This window comes from Strix uralensis, chromosome 8, assembly GCF_047716275.1.
Source record: "Strix uralensis isolate ZFMK-TIS-50842 chromosome 8, bStrUra1, whole genome shotgun sequence".
Lineage (NCBI taxonomy): Eukaryota > Metazoa > Chordata > Aves > Strigiformes > Strigidae > Strix > Strix uralensis.
Window position 1 is genome coordinate 21,845,232 of NC_133979.1, and position 22,446 is coordinate 21,867,677.

Consider the following 22,446-nt stretch of genomic DNA (forward strand, 5'->3'; position numbering starts at 1 on the left):
TGTAGCATAAAGGTATGGAAACCACCTTTCCAGAGAAGATGACAGTTCTTAGTTTTTAAGACGTTACATTTTCATTCAACCTTTTAAGCCATTTGAGGAAATGTGCTTATTATTTCTGTAATGGTTTATATTATCATTTGGTACTCTTGTAACTTCTGGCCTATTGTGAACAATGTCAGCTTATTTTCATGAGCAAGTCACATTACAGTTATAAGGCATTCTTCCCCCTAGGGTTCTGCATGTAGGTTTACATATTTATGGATAATATGCAGCTGTAACTAGAATATGGAAAAAAACTCTTAAGAATTGCTGCTGGTAGTAATACAGAAGATACAATAGAAAAGAATTAGAATGGGTTGACCTTCCAAACAATTATTATTCAAATACATTAAATACAAGACAACATTGAAGGTGAAAAAAAAACCCAAAAAAACACTTTGCCACTTAGTTATTCAGATGAGTGATTGCTCTCTACTGCTGTTGGTATATTGCTTTTGGCTTCAGTACACTCAACTGGAGCCTCTGTCAGTCCTGATGACTGAAATTCTGTAAGCGTGTTGGATAAAAGACTGGGAATACCTAAAAAGGCTGACTTTCCAGAACCATCAGAATTCATGAACAAATGAAAGACTCATGCATGTGTCTCAAAACAAACATCCTCTGCTTGCTTTACAGCTTTTCACCTCTCTCCTCATCTCTATGCCTGGAGGAATTAAACCAAATTTTTTTTTTTTTCTTTTTTTACTTAAACTAAAACCGTTCTCTTGTTCTAGAACTGGTTTCATCATAAGAAAGCTGGGCATGTTTTTATATCCAACTTGAGAAGTATCTCAGTTATGTATAGTTTACCTCAATCCCACATAGGAGGTAAAAAACACAGCCAAATTAAAGAGGTAAAACAACTTCAAAAAACTGAAAGGATGTGGCAATATTAAAGCATTCCTTTGCAAATAAGTTACTGCTGATGTTTAAAGTAAAGTTGAAACTCAAATTTGAACTCAGTGCAGAATACTCAGTGATCCTAAGATCATGCAACATTAACATTTATTTCCAGATAAGTTGTAGTGGATAAGAAACTAAATGTACTTTCAAACAAGGAGTCTGAAAGCATCAAGCATTTTAAAGAGTTGCTTTAGATCAAGCACATCCTAGCACAGTAACTCTACTCCTTTTCCAGTGGAAGTATCCACTGAATTAAAGAGAATACAGAATCAAGTTCCCTCAACTAACTTAATTTTCAATGTACTTCATATACTAGTTAGGTTTCAGTCACACATGCAATTTAATTCCACAGTGGAACAGTGAGAATTTATTTTGTACTGTCATCTGTCCTCAGAAAGTGCAATTTATACTCCCAAGCTATAAACATGTGGCTTCTGAACTGTAAGTGGTGCTACATCCTAGCTGTTAAAAGAGGGTAGATCCCCCACTTCTTCAGGAAAAAGTGAACACAACCCATAAATTATATTTTTGGCTGACATCTTAGTTACGAGCAATGTGTGTATTAGCTGTTTTAAGACAGGGGACTCGCCACACTCAAAACCAGTAGCAGGTATAACACTAAAACTTTCCTTATACTGAAATAATTTATCAGTGTTAAGAAAACAGAAAAGAAAGGTGTAATATTCTGAAGTTAATTTTATGTGAAGGTAATTCTATTTCCAGCAGCTAAAAAACATAAAAATTGGAAGTGTCAGTACTACTAAACAGAGGTTGAAATATCTTGCTCTAAAACACTTTTCACATTTGGTGTTAGAAAAGGACTAGGTTTCAAATGAGCCCTATCATTAAGAATGTTGTACCTTCCATTTAGTATGATGGACACAAAGGTTTCTTTAAATCTGTTGCTGCATGAACATTAAGATACATAAGAAACTTATAAACTACATTATGGATAAATTGAAATAAAAAAAAAATCTAAAGGGTAAGAAAGTCCATAAAAGAGAGATATCAGAAAGAGGTATCAGAAAAAGCATTAGTTTAAGTTCAAGAGTGATTTATTTTCATGAACCCTCCATGATCTAGATGCTTGAAAGAGATGGAAAAAAAGCAGCTGAAATGATAATTACTTAAAAAGGTAACAGACAAAGGTGCTGTTCAGAGAATTATGCTGTGTTAAGATTTTTTTGTGACAGCTTTTCTCGCAGAAGCAAGGAAGATAAGCATTGGTCAGATGCCTGAATGTGCTGTTGTGACTATGAACTTACAGGAATTGATTGACTCTGGTATCATGCTGGAGGAGTTGTAAGGTCCATAGAGGAAGGCTGATGCGTACTCATCTGTCACGGCGCTATGAAAACTGGTTTGGCTGCTCAGGTTGTTGCCACTACTGCTGTTTCTGTTGTATAGGTTGTTGTTCAGTTCATGGTTATTTCTGTGAGGCAGCTGCAAGCTGCCATTCAAGTGACTGGAGATATGGCTTACAGAAAAACCTGTCCTAGAGTACGATGATGTCATTTTGCTCTCATCATCATCATCTGAAGCGGCATACAGGTTCCCTAGAGAACTGGCTAGTCTGGAGTTTATGGAAATGCTGAATGGAAAACACATGTGGGGAAAAAAAATATACACAAGGTATGTACAGATATATACAAAAAAATAACAGTCAATTCAGAAGACATTAGGTGAATAACATAGACCATTCTGAATTAATTTGTGTTCGCACACAGGTTCATCTTCTAGCTCTCAAATAATGAAAACCAGAGTTCTTTGTCGGGAGTTCCCAAACTTTGTTTATTCAAGTGCTATCACAGCCAGCTTTCACCTCTGTCAAACCACATGCACATGCAGGAGATTGTGTTAAAAGGTTTAGGCAGTGGCTGATCTACATTGAAGTACTCTGTGTACAGGTAACAGTTTAAGAACTCCTCTCCTATTTCTTGAAAGCAATAACACGATACAAGTCTTCAAGTAACCAAGAAGTAATATGATAAAATTTGAGAATAAAAATAGGGTGTCCTGAAATATCTCTTTAAGTTAGTTATTTTCTTAAAGTAAATATTTGTGCACAGATGTTATTAAAAATGCATCAATCATTCTAAAATTCATTTAATATCCATAATTACTTAGTATAATAGTAATAATGGAATTAAATGGCAATAAATCAAGGGTTCATAAAAATCATATTAATTACCACTCCGTATATTCTTCTGAGATTAATAGTACCTGGACTTGTGGGAATACTTGCAAAACTTTTATAAACTCAGATAAGTAAAAAAACCAAACCTGAGCAACATAATACTGTTTCTGACTTGATATAATGCCACCAAAACTCTCATACCAGTAGTATAGGTTTTGGGTTTTGTTTGGTTTTTTAATCTGCATGCAACTAAGGTTTGGCTAGTGGAACAGCAACTCACTTTGTAAATAAATCTAAGCCTTGTAACACCCAAGAACAGCAAGTGCTTCACAGACTGCATATGTGCTGAAAACCATTGTAGTATACAGTAAGTATGTGTACCAAAATGAGAAGAAATAAAAAACCTTTTAAGGTTAGAGCCTGAGGATGTGGGAATTCTGCTTATTCTTTCCGCAGATGGTGAATTAACTGCCATCACTTTGGAGGCCTTCAGAGGAGACATGGATCCTTCGGTGCTACCTGAAGTATTCAGTCTAAAAGGAGTGCATAGTTTTAGTGAGAAGCAAGATTTTTATAATTGAAATATTCATCCCAGAAAGACATACAGTCTTTCAATACATAGACTGGTATTTTAAAAAGTGGGAATTCTCAAGTCTGAGTACTGAGAACTCAACAGCAAAAAATCAACAGTCTGCCTGTTTTCAAATATCTTTTCAAAAAAACTTCTCAAATATCCCACTCCATGATACCGTTATAGGCTGCCTTGATAATTTGTGAAGGTTAAATGTCCATTTTGTATCAAATTTATTGTAAATTTGATTATAACTTTTAAATATTGTAATTTTGCTTACAATATATAAATATTATAATTTTGCTTATAAAGCAAGCATGAGTAGAAAAAAACAACACTGTAGCTTTCATGAGAAGATCATCATCATTTCCAAATGACAGCAAAAATATTTTTACAAAGTTGCACAGAACATACAGCTCTTTCTAGGGTGGGACTCTTAATGACCAAATTCCTTGTATTTTGATAATGAGCTGTAAGAATGGTACACTGGACCATTGTAACCATAATGTTAGCATTATAGCTGTCCATATTAGTTTATTAAAAACTAATAAATGAATAGCCTCACAATAGAATGAAATTCTCTCCATCCTTAGACCAGGGAATACTATGATGATCAGCTCTTAAAGGATGGGTACAAGTCTCCAACTACAAGCACAGAAGGAATGACATTTGGCAGAAATAGCTTTAATTCCACACCAAGAAAGGGTAAATGGACATCTCCAAGGTTAGACATCTGGAGTAATACATCTCAAAAGTGCAGGTTGTCACAAAACTGAAAAGAATGTGTCCTTTTCAGTATTAACGCTTTATAATGACAGAAATTTTGTCTTACATGTTGTATTTTAGATGCAATAGGGTAAAGGACACAATGATTACAATAACAAAAGACTCAATTTTGCTATTCCTATAACTCTTAAAATTAAGTCAATTTTCGCTCTATGTTTTATTTCCTTTTGGGGGACACTGTCAGTACTGATTTGAGAATAGTACAGGTCATAAATCAAATAAACATTTAGAAAATGAGAAGAAACTATTGGCTTTATTGGCTTCACAGAAAGTTCTGAACAAAGCATGTAGTAAAGTGTACAGTGAGGACCCTGTATTAAAACATGCAAAGGTACTAAAGCTCCATATTCATCTGGTACATCTTCTGGAAAAAAGTACTGATTGTATCCACTAAGCAATACCTCTAGTTCATCTAACACACAGGACAAAAATTGCGATACACAGATGATGTGTAGCAAATTTAGGCTTTTGAGACAAGTATTTAATTTTACAGGGCTAAAGTGGTTATGAGTTAACTAGTCATCCTTCATTACATAACATCATAGATGCTAGAAAATTTGACTGAGGAAATTACTTGTATCTGCTAATTATTAAGAATTCAAGGTATCGCCAAAGTAGAGCTGTATCCCTCTGTCCATTAGATTTTCCCCCCTTATTTGCAGGTGTTTAAAAAAGTTTGTTACCTGCCACTTCCTCAGAAGTCTGAAATTGCTAATCAATTAATGTGATAAGTATAATTCAAAACACTGAAAGTTTAAGACCTGAGTAGTATACATTTAGAACTATAATTTCAAAGTTAATACCTGAAAGGTTGTGATATTGACCTGGTGTGCAGTTTCATGTCTTGCAGCCTAAAGAAACAAAAGCTGCAATCTTTATCAAAGGATAAAAAGCCTTTCCACTCCCCCAAAGCATACTTGCATGTCTTGTATAAGCTTTAAAGTACAAGACTAACAAGAGTTAAGAATTATTGACAATCATTATTTTAATTTACAGTTAAACAACAGAGAAGTACTTCAGGTTTATTCTCAAACTTCACATTTTTACTGGTTCTGAAAAATTCAAAGTTTATATAAGGAGTACAGGATAAGTAATTATAGAAAGATAACTAAGTTCATTGAAGAATATTCTGTTTGAGACATAAGCTTTAAAATGCTAGATAGATATAAATTTGAAGGTTTGGAGATATTTTTTTACTTTGATTTTACTGCTACATAATAAGTAGGTATCTGAACAGGGAGATAGAGGATAAAAAAACAACAGAAGATGAAATTAATAAACCAAATCTGCAACTAATATACCTAGAGAAATTTCCACCACAGAAGGTGGTGCAGCTAGTACCACTGCCTTAAATAAGGCCATGTATATGCCATAAAGATCTGATAACATAGACTGAATTTAAAATTGCAAATTACCTCAGAGCTCCAGTTGTAGCAGAACATGGCCGTCTCCGACTTTTTAAGGCATTAAGCTTATCTCCCTGTGTCATGCCATTCTGAGTTTCCATACCTGCTTTGTCTTCAAAATCATTCTGGGAAACACAAAGTATGCAAGCAAGGAAATGTATCAAGCATTTAGGAGTAGTGTAATTCCAAAGTATTGAACATCTCCTTTGCAAAGATTATAGTTTAAAAGGCTAATTACATTCTTCTGCATATATGGGGCACTACTCTGTCTTTGCCTAGTTCCAGTAAATTACATGTGTCATTGTACAAACGCACATTCACAGAGGCTTTTTGCAGAATCTGACTTCAAAGTCAGTTCAGGATGCTTGAGTCCAATACCAGTATCTATTTACTTCAAAGAAGTCTGTTTTTATAGAACGTAAACTCCAACTCCTTCCTCGATAAATATTTTTAAAGTTATCATCAATGTGGAAGGGAAGCAGTAACACACAATTTTGTGATATGCACAAGATGAGGAAGAAATTTAGATAAATTAGAGGAGCTAAAAATCAAATTTCCTAAATTACTAGATTTTTTTTAAAAAATGAAAGTTTTCATGACCTCTAGAAAAATAGTTTTGAAAAAATATTGATTTCAAAGTTTTATCCCACTTCTTTCAGCTTTAGAAAATATTATAAACTCTAAGCAATATTAAAAGTGTATGCTAACACTGTTTAAATGCCTATTTATAATTTCTTACTGATCTCAAAAGACTTTTCTAAGACCCAAGTATTAAGTAGAGACAGTATCTTAAGTAGCAGAGAAATGTTACACAAAGCAAGAAGAGAACTGCATTTTTTTTTAAATTACCAAATGAAAAAGAACCTTATCCCAATTATGCTTCATTTGACGTCAGATCAAGTATTTGTTTGTATTACTGCATTTCCTATTGTACCTAAGCGACCTCACTGCTCTGCATAGAACAATAGTTTCTGCCATTAACCAAGATAAAAGATTGACAGAAGTAATAAAATAGAAGTTAATCAAATGATGTGATGGTCCAAGCGTTGCTTTAATTATAAGAAAATATAAATATTTTAGCTAGATTTCATTGAAGAGTATATGTTAGGTCAACGTTACCTATCATTCAGCCACAATGCTGGTAAATTGTGTCCCACTCTTTACTTGCCCAACAGTTACTGCATGTAGCTGTTCTGTCCTCTGATTCTTAGACCTTAAGCATTTTTGGGACTGGGAACATTAACTTGTTTTGAGCTTCTACAGAGCCTAATATAATGAGGTATTGAAATATAACCAAAAATCTAAAGAGATAAGGTTAAATGTTTTGAAAACTGAATGTTATACAGCTTTAATATGACATCTGTAAAAAATTGAAATACACATATTACAGAGAGGGTTACAGTAGAAAAAAGCAGCACTGTGAACTTATATTGTGAATCTGTACATAAGCTGCTACACAGTGTACAGGTAGATGAGCTACCTGCAAGTAAGTTGCCTTGAATACTGGAAGCAGTAGAGTTGTAGTAGCAGCTTAGATTCAAAAACATTACTTTCACCCATATGGCTATGTGCCAGCTGTTTTCATTAGGCATACAAGATCATCTCTACACAGTCTTATACTCTCCAGTTAGTAATCTAGATATTTAAACTTTACATATTCCAAGCCACAAATTGGACTTCCAAAAGGGAAATAGTACTTTTACAGAAATGCATTCAGGGTGCTCTTCCAGATTATGACAGATCACATGATAGATGATTATTTTAATTTACATTAATAACTATCTGAAGAAGATGCCCACTACATCTCTGGTCTTGTACATCAAGTCAAAGATTCTGTCAGCAATGTAAAAGCTCTTTAGTTATTGCAGAGCTAAGACAGGATTAATCAAATGTGCAGTTCCTCTAAACTGCTTCTCACAGATACTGTAGGAAACTACAGTTTAAGATTTTTTACTACCTGGAAGCAGAATTATGTTCACTTTAGTTCACACTTCATGCCTGTGCTTCCAATAAATAATTGTAAGGTCCTTACCCTAAGTGTACACATCACATCAGTAATCCATAACACTGTGATAAAGGGATGGACATCTATACACTCATGCATTATTAGCTAGAAACTTGGAATAAATAGATTTCCAGGAGCAAAACTGACTTTTTTTTTTTCCTTCTTTCTCTAATAAACAACTGAAAACCCTGAATGACTTGAAATAATGCAAACCTTTTGAAGTTTACAAAATGACCTATAGCAGTTTTAAATATAACCTAAGCTTTTTTAAAAAAGTAGAGATTTGTTCTAATTACGACCTATAAAACCAAGAAGTTTAGCTGTGAAAAAGCAATCTAGTACAAATACAAGCCTAAAAAAATCTAAAAATTATAGCTAGCTAGTTACTAAAAGATCAGCTCCATCTCTGCTTGAAATTTTTCCTGTAAACTCTTACCTCCCTGTATGCATCCAAGTCTTGCACTTTATTCAAGCTGTCACTGATTGAAATGTCATTCAAACCACAAAGAACTCTGTTTATGTTTCCATCAACTACTCCTTGTTTCTGCTTTGATCGGATGAGATCTCCCTCCAGCCATAACATTGCTTGTTTCCTTTAGGGTATAAAACCAAATCAAGTCATATCAACAAGTTTGCATATACATAAAAAAATACAAAAACATGCTACTCTTACAGATTGCCAACATGTGAATCTTCTCTACATCTTTATCTGAAAAAAAAAAATTTGAATGCCTATCACAAAAAAAAAAAAAGATTTTCAATGGTTAAAAACAACAACAAAAAATGCCAAAAAATGCCAGAATCACCAAACAAATCTGTAGCCATCACAGAAATATAACAGGTACTAAATCTTTACAAAAATCCTACTGAGAAAAGAGATTAACTAAACAGGAATTTGAAACGGCATTTTTCAGGTTTTTAAAACACAACTTAAAAATTCATATAATGCTTTCAGATACGTAATGTGTAGAATAAGTAATGACACAGCACTTTCTAACTTCATATTAGCATGAGTTTTGTGTATACAGATATGCAATAAAACTACAGCTGACCTGCACAGTAGAAGTCATCATAGTTATGTAAAGTTGAACAGGCCTCTAGTATCAATTTTCAGAAAATGAAAGATTATATCCTTCAGACAGGTGGTTAAAAAAAATAATAATCTAATTGCTACAGTGTGCACGGGCTAAGCGGGCTTTAGTTGATGAGACCTCATTAGTCCTCAATAAAGAAGTTTGCTGGGTAGGTACTGGTCATGCTAGTTCCATCCAAGAACTGAGGCCCTATTACATATTATTCTAACAAAATTAAATTCCTATACTGAGTAGAGTAAAAAAGAATGAGGAACTACATCAGAATATACTTTCACTGGAAACTTTTCTTTGTTTGAAAACAAAATATTATGGCAAAGCTTAAAAGCCAAGTAGTCTGAGACAGCTGCCTAAACTTGCTCAATAATAAATGGGAAAGGTAAGCATTTCCAGAAAAATTTCACTATGTCCCAAGAAAACATCAAAAGAAGGGAGAAGGAGGGAACAGTAGGAGAGGGAGCACCACTTATTCCACCTAACAGAAAACATGCTTGAAAGGAAATATCCTTGAAATCTTTCAAGATTAATTGCATTCACAGTAACAAACTGATTCAATACATACTTGGGTGGGACAGTCTCTACAAAAATCCTACTCAAACCTCCCTTATTAAATCTCGAAGAACCTAAAAGATGAAGCTTTGACAACTATGAAGGCTGGGAGACCAGTTGCAAGATTTTACCTTTTTGTCAGATACAACTTTGCAGCCCTGAGGGCAAGATATTTTCTATTAGAATGATTCAACTGATATCAGCTCCTTTTTCCATCCCATTTTGACACTATTGGTGACATTGCTTGAATCTTGTCTGATTGTCAAAAGAGGTATCTATTGCCATTAGGACCATAGAAAATTCTAACTGAACAATACTACAGCTCTTAGTTATGAATAATGTAGGTATGAATGAAAAAAATCTGAAGGGTCTTTGCCTATCTATAAAATCAAACCAAGTATTTATACACCACTGCAGAAAAGACACAGGCCCTGTTTTTCCTATCTTTCAAGTAAACAGCACTTACTAATCACACTATCTACTACCTTTCTCTCCTCATTTTGCTCTATAGTGGAAGTTATTTTTAAGAGTGCATCATGCCTTCAGTGAGCACTTCTGGTTTGTAAAAGTTTGTGATTCACAGTAGTTTGAAATAATGGTGGGCCACCTCTCAAAAAAAGGAGACCCCATTCAGTTGCACTGGAAAGTAAATAGGAATCCTCATTCATGCTCAATTTCTCTTATGAATTACAGTAATACTCCTTCTTTCTCTCTGATAACCTATGGATTTTAAGATGCAAGGTCAGTGCATGTTTTACTGTATTTACACAGTATCTAGCAGACTTGTTGCATTCTCTTTTTTTCCAAAGAGAGACAAATTTGTGGTGGATTTTCTCAAAATGTTTTTTTGTCATAACAGCGAAAATGCCTACAACTAAATATCATCATGGTATCAACTCAAAAAATATCAGGATAACCACTGTAATAGTAAATGCATAATGTAGAAACCACTACGAAATTAAACAATGTCTACATTGCTGAAGCCAGTGCAATTTTGTCATTCATTTCCAGTCAGGATCAAACCTTGAATCACCCAGTCAAATTATCTGTACATATAATGTTCTCAATCCAAACTATACAGTCAATTTTGAGAAGGAGCTGTATTAAAGCCATACATTTGTTTGCTAATGACTATTAGTTTCAAATCAGAAATGCTTCATACAACATGCTAGGAATCTGATAGAGATCATAAGCTGTCCACCACATAGTTATTTAATGTTTAGTTACAAGAAAGAAAAAAACCATATCAATTATACTATTGTAAGATTCATTTTAAGTGTCAGCATGGCTATATATAAAAGTCTATCCTTTCTATGTTCATGTTTAAATAAATCCTTATTGTTGATTTAATCTTTTGTCCACATCTGGACTTTACACTTCCAACACATTTAACTCCTAAATTCCCCAGAACACAAACATGCAGACTCTGGAGACCCTCTGCTCCTTAAAGTGACAAAATGCATAGCACTCTAGAGAAGAAAACTGCTACTGAGTAAGTTTCATTTCAATCCCAAATTAACTAACCTTAAATATATTGCAACAGGCAGTAATATACGACATCAGTAGACAGAAAGTAGATCCTATAAATAGTGCAAGATGGATAAGGATGTAGAGAAGCAGTTGATTCTTGGTAGCAAAGAAGGTATACATACTCTTCCAAGAAGTGTTGCTGGGGTCCTATAATAGAGCCTGGTCGACATATTCTTATCCAAGCAATGGCTTCAGCATGTGTGAACTTGTAGTGTTTAATTATGTAACAGGCAATCAGTGTTCCTGTTCTCCCCAGGCCAGCTACAGAAACACAAATATCAACATCCACATACAAAGACATGAGCATTTCATAGTTATCAAATTAAAGTATGGCATATGAGAAGACATCTTTGCAATATTATTCACCGCCTTAATATTTGAAGAAATAATTTCTGATTCAGTATCCCATTTATCATATAATTGGATTTCAATGCTGTAGATATAAGAACAAATATATCATACTTAGAAAAAGTTAACAGCATTTAAGAACACATGCAACAGTGATCACTCTTGGTACTTGTACAATTCTACTTCAAACTTTTATTTTTTTTTAAAAAAGGCTGATATTTTAGAAAAAGCTGCGACCAAGCTGGATACAAGCTTCATATTTATAAAACCAGTAAAAAACAAAATCAAAGTACCTTTGAGGCCAAGATACATACTTTACAAACCAAGGTTCAAATACATGCAAACATGTGTCTTCTCAGCCAGTGGCTTTTTCTTTTTGACTCAGTTTTGTTGTAAAACCAACCTATAAAACTATTCACTGCTATCTGTATAAACAGCAATGAATGTTGACCAGCATATGATTTTATATATCAATAGCTTAAAATAATTTAACCCATCGTCCTCCAAATCACAAACTAATCCTGGTTTTAAGGGGAGAATGGAGACAAAAAAAAATCAGCTTTTACTATCAGACAAATTTCTAGCTATAGAGTAAGAATCAATCTCTTTCTAGCCCCATGTCTTATCTACTAGTAAAGTGTCTCCCCATTTAAACCTTATTTTCCCACAAATATTGTATTTGCGATTTACAGTCTCATGATGGCCAGCTATTGTTTATGTACCAACAACGATCTAAATGCAAACTCTCTAAGCTGCCAGACATCCTTGCTGACAATTCTACACAAAAGTACAAGCTCTTTACATTTAACTAATAACTAAATTTTGCTGTGACTTTTTGGAAAGTTAAGATGATTCAGGTAAAAGGATGAAGGTAAAAGTTCACAAATAGTGAGATTCTATAACTGCATATTGGAAGACTAGCTCTGAAGAATCATTTAAAAAGGGGAGGTATTGTTAGAGAGTGAGTTTTGGGCTTGAGTGTTTTTGTTTTGTTTTAAATGCAAAAGGAATGCAACATGCAAATAGATAACCAAGAGCTGTACTATACTAAACATACATCTGAATAAGAAAATAATCTCTGAAAATTGCAGGTAACATCTAGCAACTGTGTATATCACCAAGTTTTCAGTACTTTTCTCTAAGTTCCTGCTAATGCACAAACTTTCCATAGCAACCCTTTGCATGAAACCATTCCATAACTTCTAGGACAAGCAACTTCTAGTGTGGGAGCTGTGCTTGGAATACTTCTGCAATAAGAGTACAAGCGAAATACAGACAATACATTAACTCCGAGTTAACTGTTGATTTAACTTTGCATAGACTTATTTAGAAGGGTGTAAAAAACCTAAAAAGAATGAGATTGTTCATTTCCTTATTAAATGGTCAGATGAAAGACCAAAAATACTTCAATTTAGCAAGTGCATATCTATGTCACTAGAAAAGTATACTGTATTCCTTTAGCCACTAAGCCCGGAGAATAACGATGTACTCCTGCTAACCAATTGTTTATACTCTCATTTAGTCAATTAGCAGATGTCCAGCTTATTAATGCCAGAATTTCTGGGTTCTAGCCACAATAACAACTTGTTAGCAAGTAAACTTATTTATCTTTGATATGCATGTTTATTGTTCATGGAAAAATTATGAATAGCACTATTCTTGTTTCAGAGCAGCAAGACATTTGTCTCCACAATGTCCTTACACAACTCTAAACATAAATCAAGCTGAACTCTTCAAAGCCTTTGTTAATCGTTCTTGACTAAGCATGTTTTGTGTATTTTCTGGTTGATTTGCTGAAATAGGCTGGTTTGAAATGCTGGAATCACAATAACTCACATTAACTTGAAATGTGGAAGTCATGCTCCACAGAAAAATGTAGAACAGTCCAAAAGCACAAAGAAAACCTTTCAGTCTTTTGCATTTTCTAGCCAATTATCATAATGCAGTGAAAGCATAATGCAAAAGAGAAATCTCCATGAATAAAACTCATGCCTTCAAGTGATATTAAAAAAAAACAGAACAATGAACAACAGATTGTCAGTTACTGTAAGTAGTAGTGTAGGGTGAAAAAACTTAAAAAGCACATGAAAATAACAAATATTTGTCATATATTTAGTCAAGTATCATAAGACAATATTACTTTCAAACCAGAAAGTGTTATTTTTTTAAATGCTTTATTTCTGGAATAAACTCTATGGATTTATGCTTATTTTGAACTTCAATTTGAGAAATAAATAAGTGCACATACCTTTACAATGTACAGCAATAGCACCATCAGCATTTTCACAGATGTTCAGGAACCTCTGAACTATACTGTCGCTTGGTGTGCTTCCATCTATGAAGAACAGGTCATAATGCTCAAAACCAGCATCAGTAAAGCGTTTTGCCTCATAAATTTTTTTGTTTAGTCTTATGATTGATGTGACATTATGTTTCTTGAAATAGGGGAAGTAGGCTTCAGGTGCATGAAGAGGATAACCTATAAAAAAATAAAGCAACAATCATTTAATGTCATAGATGAAGTCCTACTAATCAAAATTGCCCCCAAAAACTTTTTTGAATGATAAACGTACTAATACTGAAAATGCTTTAATATTTTATTCAGAATAAGCATTTAAATGATATTAAAAACTGTCACCAAATGCTCATAAAGACCACTATAATTTAAAAAAGGATCAGAAAAAAAAAAATTAAAACACGGTCTATGTGAAACACTGACCTGTCTTCTGTTTAGCCCATTCCTCTCTACAAGTAAGGTTTTATACATAAAGCTAAGCACATATGGCTTCACCAAGGGCCAATCACACCTAGCGAATCTGGTGGCCTTCTACGACGGGGTTACAGTGCTGGTGGAGAAGAGAAGAGCAACTGATGTCATCTACCTGGACTCGTGCAAAGCATTTGACACTGTCCCACACGACATCCTTGCTCTAAACTGGAGTCATGGATTTGATGGATGAACCACTTGGTGGACAAAGAACTGGCTGGACGGTCGCACTCAAAGAGTTGCAGTCAATGGCTCAATGTCCCAGTGGAGAGCAGTGACAAGTGGCGTTCCTCAGGGGTCAGTGTTGGGGCCAGTGATGTTTAATATCTTTGTTGGTGACACAGACAGTGGAACTGAGTGCACCCTCAGCAAGTTCGTGAGAACACCAAGCTGTGTGGTGCGGTTGACACACTGAAGGGATGGCACCCAGAGGGACCTGGACAGACTAGAGAGGTGGGCCCGGGCAAACCTCATAAAGTTCAACAAGGCCAAGTGCAAGGTCCTGCACATGGGTCAGGGCAATCCCAAGCACAAATACAAGATGAGTGGAATGAGAGCAGCCTTGTGGTGAAGGACTTTGTAGTAGTAGTGGATGGAAAACTGACTATGAGCCAGCAATGTGCACTCACAGCCCAGAAAGCCAACTGTACCCTTGGCTGCATCAAGAGAAGTGTGGCCAGCAGGTCGAGGGAGGGGATTCTCTCCCTCTGCTCCGCTCTCGTGAGACCCCACCTGGAGTCCTGTGTCCAGCTCTGGGGCCTCCAACATCAGAAGGACATAGATCTATTGGAACAAGTCCAGAGGAGGCCATGAAGATGATCAGGGGGCTGGAGCACCTCCTCTCTGAGGAAAAGCTGAGGGAGTCTAGGTTGCTCAGCCTGGAGAAGACTTCAGAGAGACCTTATAGCAGCCTTCCAGTACTTAAAGGGGGCTACAGGAAAGAGGGGGAGGGAGTCTTTATCAGGGAGTGTAGTGACAGGACAAGGGGTAACAGCTTTAAACTGAAAGAGGGGAGATATAGATTAGATATGAGGAAGAAATTCTTTCCTGTGAGGGTGGTGAGGCACTGGAACAGGTTGCCCAGAGAAGCTGTGGCTGCCCCCTCCCTGCGAGTGTTCAAGGCCAGGTTGGACGGGGCTTTGAGCAATGTGGTCTAGTGGAAGGTGTCCCTGCCTGTGGCAGGGGGTTGGAACTAGATGATCTTTAAGGTCCCTCCCAACTCAAACCATTCTATAATTCTATATATGAATTCAGCATTTCAGAATAGCTGTTTATCTATAGTCAAGCTGTAGATCAAAGAATAAGAACATGCTTTAAGAGGAAACACTGTGTTTTTGAGGAAAACAGACTGGTGATCAAGGACAAGAGGAACAGTCAAAGGACAAACTGCAGTACCAGAAACATTCTTGGCTCCACTGTATAGTAAAAAAGCTTTAGTGCCTTGATTCAGTTGAGACAGGACAAAGACAGGGGTGCAGGTAGAAAGGTCAAAGACCAACCACAGCACAACTATTTATGACACTTTCACCAAATAGATGTTCTATGTTGACAAGGGTGTGAGGGAGTGTGTGCACATGCACATGTGTCTATGGGATGTATGTAGGTAAAATGTAGTTTATTCTTTTCCATTAACAATTAAGCCTTAGAAAGAAAACACAGGAACAACATGGCTACCACAAAAATCAGAAGGCCTGTCATTGACTAAATTCACTGGTTTATCTCTAGAATTTTTATTCCTGTTCAAATGAAGTCCAAAAGCTTCCTCACAAAACACAGGTCATTTCCAGAAGTCATATATGAATTAGTAAATGCAATCAGAGTCACAACATAATGAGAAAAATGTAGCTTTTTAATGTGTACTTACACTCACCTAGGTGAGGCTTATTTGTAGCCTCATAACTGGATTTTAAGCATTAGTGTTAATTTAGTAATTTTCACTTATATACATGTTAAAAATAAAACAGGTTTTCCAAATTCCATGGAACAATTTAGGCGATTTTTGAAAAAATTCTGCAAGAAGGGACTGTAACAGTGAATAGGCAAGAAACCCAAACCAACTTAAATATTTTCTCCCTGCATTTTGTTAAATCTTCAGTGGACACTATGTTATTAGCAGCATTCTAGTCATCAAGGAAACATGAGAGAGCAGAACTGGGAGGAAAAAAAAAAGTAGATATTCAGAAAACATGCTCACATAAACAAAGTGACATGGAACAAAGAACAAGGTGAAATTCAGCAAAAATCTGATTGTAGTTTTTAAATGACCAATTTTCCTTTTAGCTGGACCAAATCTCTACTTTCACTCGTCAGTCTAGTTTCTCTCTTTTAGTCCATTAGAATCACATAGGTTCTTCCCATTATCCCAAGAATCTTCAGGAGAAAAGGCAAGCTTCTTTTTAAAGTCCTTCCTGGCCTTTGTTACAAAACTCTTAATACAGTCTCCTTTGCTTTATGCAACTCACCTTTAATTCTGAATATTTCTCGTATCAGGTGTCAGGTTCCAGGAGAAAGTAAGGGATCTGAATTTCTTAGGCACTTTGTCACTGAATGAAAGTCACTGACTGTTAGAAGAATTGGAATTCTTGTAGCAAAGAATTCCAAAACCTTTAGAATTAAGTTCTATGATCATATATAAAATGTTCACTGTATGATTATTTCTGAAGATGAAAATTAATCTATAAATCTCTATTATCTTCTGCTCATTTGCTGTGAGTGTTTAACATGCTGGAGAAAATAAGATCGTAGAATAGCATTAAAATATATACCATACCATTTTCAAGTTTGCTTTTTGGGTGTGGTCCACTAAATGCCAAAAATTTTCCTGGAATAATCCAGTTGAAGTCACCATTTTCCACTCGCTATAAAAATTCCAGATGAGAAAGAGAAAAGCTTTTTAATATCTGTACGCACAAATTTTAAAAAATTACTCAAGATTTTATTTTACTTTTTACTATGTTCTTGCTGCATTAAAAAAACCACTTCAAATGTAATTAGCTGGCTCACCTACATGGGACAAACTAACTAACCATAAGCCACTTCTCTGAAAACTTTTAATAAAATGAAACGCAAAAAATTTTGCTGAAGTTTTCCAATAAGAGAAGAAAGATCATACAGAAGATATTTCTTCTTTAGAGGGTTCAGCATTTTAATACACCTACTTATAACAATACTAACAAGCACCAATATTCTTGTACATTTTCATCAAAGAATATGGAAAAATGCTTCCCTGTAAGGCACTGGATAAATAACTCAATTCACAGAAAACAAATTAAAAATCAATTATCTTTCAAAAACAATTATCCTTTCCCTGTAGGAACTGAAATTTACATATTGTCATAATCTCTGATGAGCCAGTAATCATAGAAGCAAAGAATAAATCAAATTAAAAGGGTAAATAATAAACTGTGACATTACACATTTCTTGCTCACTTTTAAATGAAAATTTAAAAAAAGTTTGGTAAATTCTGTCACTGTCAAAATTTGAAGGTTCTTTGGAAATACAGAACTAAAGTTCAAAACTGTTGTTTTTTTTAATTGAAGAGTGCTCATTCCTCATTTGGCAATGCAGTCATTCTCAGCATGACTTTTGAGGACACGGCACTCAGTTCAACCGCATTATGAAGCTTGTGTTTTTAGCTCTCAGCTCATCAAAACATTCTAATGAGTGAAAGGTTCTGATAATACACATTACTGTAATCAATTCACCAACTGTTTGCTTAGCTAAGCCCATTAGGCTTGCTCTAAACGCCCTCACCCAGTGAAAACTCCTGGAAGTTAACAAGGTTGCATAAGGACTAGTGAACCGATCTTACTGCCAAGTTAGGACTCCTCGCCCCCCCAGATTTGTATCACAGACTGCAATCTCAACACTGTAGCACCTCCATCCCCTTTAAGGAATAAGTTCTGTTCAATAAGTTAAAAGTATTTTTGTATTTGTATTACCAGTTTTATTTGTGAATTAAGTAGTTCTTTATAGTTACATGAGTTATTGTGAATAATTTAAATTTTAATCAACCTGAACTACAGATATGTATATATATGTGTATATATATATACTCAACACTACATGCAAACAACATTAGTATTAAAAAAAAAAAGAGAACTCGAGTATTTTAAATCTATTCCAACAAAAGGGGAATTAGCTGCCTTGATAATGTAGTAAGGTGAAAGAACTATAAATGTGAAATAGAATTTCCTTTAGCCTGCTCCCTTTAAGTCTTATGCAACTTTTCTCCACATAATTACACATTTGAAGACCTAACACAGCAAAAACCTGGAACATTTAAAGTTTTAGAAATATAGCACAGAACATATCTAAACATACAAAGCTGACCACAATGTGTAAAATAATAGATGACATACCAAAAAATGGACAAAAAATTAAAGATGATTCCAAGTTCCTGCTTTTTAAACTCAGACAGTGGGTAGCATACTTTAAACATCATTCACACATACATACTTTTCACAAACTAAAATAAAGTTATGCGTTAAACAAGATAATGGGATAGCTTTAGTCAATTATTTTAATACTTTTCCAGGCAGATTAATGCCTACTATATATACAGAATCCTAAGAATTCCCAACCATCATTTCTTTTTAGAACAAACATTTTCCTTTTGCACATAGAGTAAGCAAAAAAGCAGCAATTTCATACTTGAAATTTTAGTCACTGTTCATTTAATTTTGGTAATTCAAAAATGTTATACCAATTTCTCAATCTAATCATTATGGAACATTACAGTATACAGAAATCTTTCTACAAATGCTTTTAATTTTTGTGAATAGCTATATGTTATATTATGCCTATTGCAGCCAACATCTACTATATAGATTGTGTTGTAAATTAAGTTTTTCTACTATTTATTCCTCTCCTGACCTCGCCTTCTTTCTTGACAATTTATGAAGCATTTCCTATAGCTGGATTTCAGATATGTACTGAGTCACCCATATCTTCTTGCTTGTAAAGCAAAATAGTTATTTATCAAATGTTAGAGATTTAAGAAAAGCAATTATCCCTAAAACTTGTTTGATATTAGAAATATTCAACTTAAGATAATAAATTTTTAAATGGATGTTTTCAGACTAAGCAAATTTATTCTCATTATTTCTGAAAAGTTTTCTGAAAATTGCAATGGAGGGGCTGGGGGGAAGAATACTGGCTACAAGAAAGTAACATAACTCTAAAAAGATAGTTTAATATATATTCAAATGCTTAGAACACCTCCAATTTAAATATCTTTCTCCTTAACTAATGCAAATGCAGGAACTTCAGGGAGTTCCAAAGACAAGGTCCAATACAACTACACGATTGTCGCTGACTTCAGTAAAAACCCTTTCCCCTCCTTTGAGTGTGGGAAATGGTAGGCAAAGATCATGCAACTATTCTGGATCAGATGTATATACACCTTCTGTGCCTGCGATTTCCTCTGTACACAGCTCACTTCACAGGTGCAGCATGGGCATATTTTAAAGGGTCTCTGCAGCAATATAGCTTGATATAACTGTCTACTACTAGCAGATAAAGGCATGTATGTTACAGAACAAAGCCCTAGAAGCATCTAGAGCCATTCAGAGTATCTATTCTTAAATTGTAAGAAGGCTGGCAGAACAATGAATGACATCTGTCAGCTTTCTAGGACTTCATTAGGGAAATATTTTGGATGTATTCTCATTACTGGAATCCCCATATAATGCATCCTTAATAAAAAAGCTCAAGATGTGCTTAATCTATGGGGCCATAAAAAATTTATCACATATTTGGGAAAAACAGCATCTCACGAAGCAGCTCAATGAGTGTTGAAAGAAAACACAGATTCCATGGGTCAGCTGAGAGACCTTGGATCGTATCCTGGCAGAAGGTTGGGAAAGCATGAAAGAGGTCCCAGAAGCCAGAAAGGCTGTGAGAAAGCAGTAGACTGATTATGTGACGCACTGAAATTGCAAAGATATTCATCCTGCATGTTTTTCCCATACAGCATACATGTTTGGATGTACATACCTGACATATGAACACTGGGTTTTACTTGAATTAAAATGTGTTTCCAGTATGTTTTAAGTTGTGGGTTACTGTATCTTCAAACTTATTTTAGGTAAACCAAACACTTCAACTCATTATTAAATGTACAAACCTCATAGTGTTCATATTCATCCACATCAAATGTCTTAAAGTCAAAAAATCCATGCTGCAAAGCCTAAAAGGTAACAAGGTGTCAGTTTATACTGAAATATGATATATAATCTCATTTTATAATACTGGTTTTGAGAATCGAAACTAAATCACTAAATGTTTGTGCTTTTGGCTGATTGAAGCCTCTGTGTTAAGACAACATTACATTTTACACAGATTAACAACACAGACAACAAAAACTCCAACAATGTCATTAAAGCATGTCAGGCTCATTATTTCTTCTTCAAAGACATTACAATGAGACATAAGGTTGTTGCATATCACTTAAATCATTAAATTGATTCTCCCCACCCCATTATGTATGTTTTTTTCTGTAAGGCAGATGACAAATTAAAAACCAATTCCCTTTTTGTCATACATTCATTCAATGATTTCTATGATGAATACGTTTTCATGCAGTTGGACAGAACATTAAGAGTTTATTGATTTTTCTATACTTAATATGATAGTCTGATTTTATCACCATAATACCCAGGCAAAATGGCATATACAGAATACAGTACTGTGTATAACTTGTATTTTATGATTTGCTTTAATACACATTTCACTGATAGAATGAAGTTCACTAGACTACATTAGACAGTATTTATTACAGCACTGAAAGAAGTCAAGTTTTGTATGTGATTACTGTACTATTATTAAATATGCCAATTTTGTACTAAAGATTTGTGTATAATACCATATTAAAAACAATTCCATGAATAAGTAATTCATAGCCCAAATTCCCCAAGGAATAGGTGGAAGAGTTCTTCAGCATATATTTATACTGAATCTGCTGCATTCTGGGAAGTATAGATATTACACAACATTCTACGATTAAGGTGTGATAAAAAACACACCACATATCTATGATTCAAAAAACAATAATCATCAGTCTGCCATTATTTGCTACATATAGAGCACCTTTTTAAAGACAAAACAAAAATAGCTTTGTTATAGACCACATAGGCTCAATGATTGGACCTGTGATGAAACCTAAGATACTGAGAGGTTTGTCTGAACAGCTGATTTTGAAAAATGTATTTAAGTTAACCATGGTTGACTGGCTGCACTCCAGAATTTGTATGCTCCCTGAATTACATGTATATGATATATGTGCACACAAACACCAAATTTACCCAGGGGGACTAAGATTTTACTTTAGATTAAGGCATTCGGTTTCTGCTCAAAGTGTTTTTACCTCTGTAGATGAACTGAATAAAAAATTAACAATAAATTTTATGGGAACAAAGGAGGAAAGACTGAGTCTCAAAGTCCTTTTGACGTGTTTGTTGCAGATAAATTACAGTGACTGCACTGACTGCTTCACAGAGCTTCAGGATCCGTAAAATGCCACACAAATTAGAGTCTTGCTGTTAACTGACAGCTCCTTTCCCACCCCCACAGAACTAAAAATATTAAGCTTGATCTCTCTTTTTAAAATGTTTAAGAAACACTTGTTTTGCCATACTTTTAAGAATTACAAATAGTCCATAAAGTGTCTGTACAGAACTGTTCATATAGACTGCTCCTTTCACCAAGATCACTGGGAAGTGATGAACGAAATTTCATCTTTGCTTACAGTATGAAGTATATACTATAACACAAGGCTGTCGACTGAGATGTGATGTAACATTTTTTAAAAAGCAATATTGGAGCCTAATATTCCGCTGGACCGTTGAAAGTGACACATCAAAACACTAGTAAGATACAGTAGTTTTCATTCTTCTTAAACAATTCAGAAAAGATTAGTTCAAACACTGAACCAAGTGTTTTGGGGGAAAGTTGGGGCCAAGTACATGCAAAAACTGCTCAGATTAAATCACAGTATACCTAGGTGTCTGTCTCACTTGACTTTATCAACCTATGTTATTGCCTTTTACCAATGGTTATAAATGATCTATTAGCAGATCTAGCGCACTGCCTTGAACTGTTAAGAACTGCCCCCAGCCAGGCCTGGTGTGTTTGCACATTCCAATTCGGAAGGTGAAGTTCAGAAAGCTGTCAAAGCCCAGGCCAGCCAGGTAAAAGTGTAACATTCTTCCATTGTCACTACTCAAACACAGTCCTCAGTAACTTAGGCTTCACGACAGCATACTACTCATTCACACACATTCTGCTTTGAAACCAGATTTTCTATTGTATTTT

The 22,446-nt window shown here is 34.8% G+C and overlaps 1 protein-coding gene across 2 annotated transcripts in view; it reads right to left on the bottom strand.

The window, feature by feature from the left end:
* Positions 1-22,446, bottom strand: part of CDC14A (cell division cycle 14A) — a 66,721-nt gene that overhangs the window by 8,083 nt on the left and 36,192 nt on the right. Inside the window, exons 7-15 of one of the 2 annotated variants that reach the window (XM_074876624.1) lie at positions 20,261-20,323; positions 16,903-16,990; positions 13,614-13,844; positions 11,140-11,278; positions 8,284-8,440; positions 5,852-5,967; positions 5,240-5,287; positions 3,484-3,612; positions 2,208-2,533 (exon numbers count right to left, since the gene is read on the bottom strand). In XM_074876624.1, the coding sequence (XP_074732725.1) occupies positions 2,208-2,533; positions 3,484-3,612; positions 5,240-5,287; positions 5,852-5,967; positions 8,284-8,440; positions 11,140-11,278; positions 13,614-13,844; positions 16,903-16,990; positions 20,261-20,323 (1,297 nt within the window). The remainder of the gene's footprint in view (positions 1-2,207; positions 2,534-3,483; positions 3,613-5,239; positions 5,288-5,851; positions 5,968-8,283; positions 8,441-11,139; positions 11,279-13,613; positions 13,845-16,902; positions 16,991-20,260; positions 20,324-22,446) is intronic. The other variant, XM_074876625.1, reaches the window with a different exon arrangement.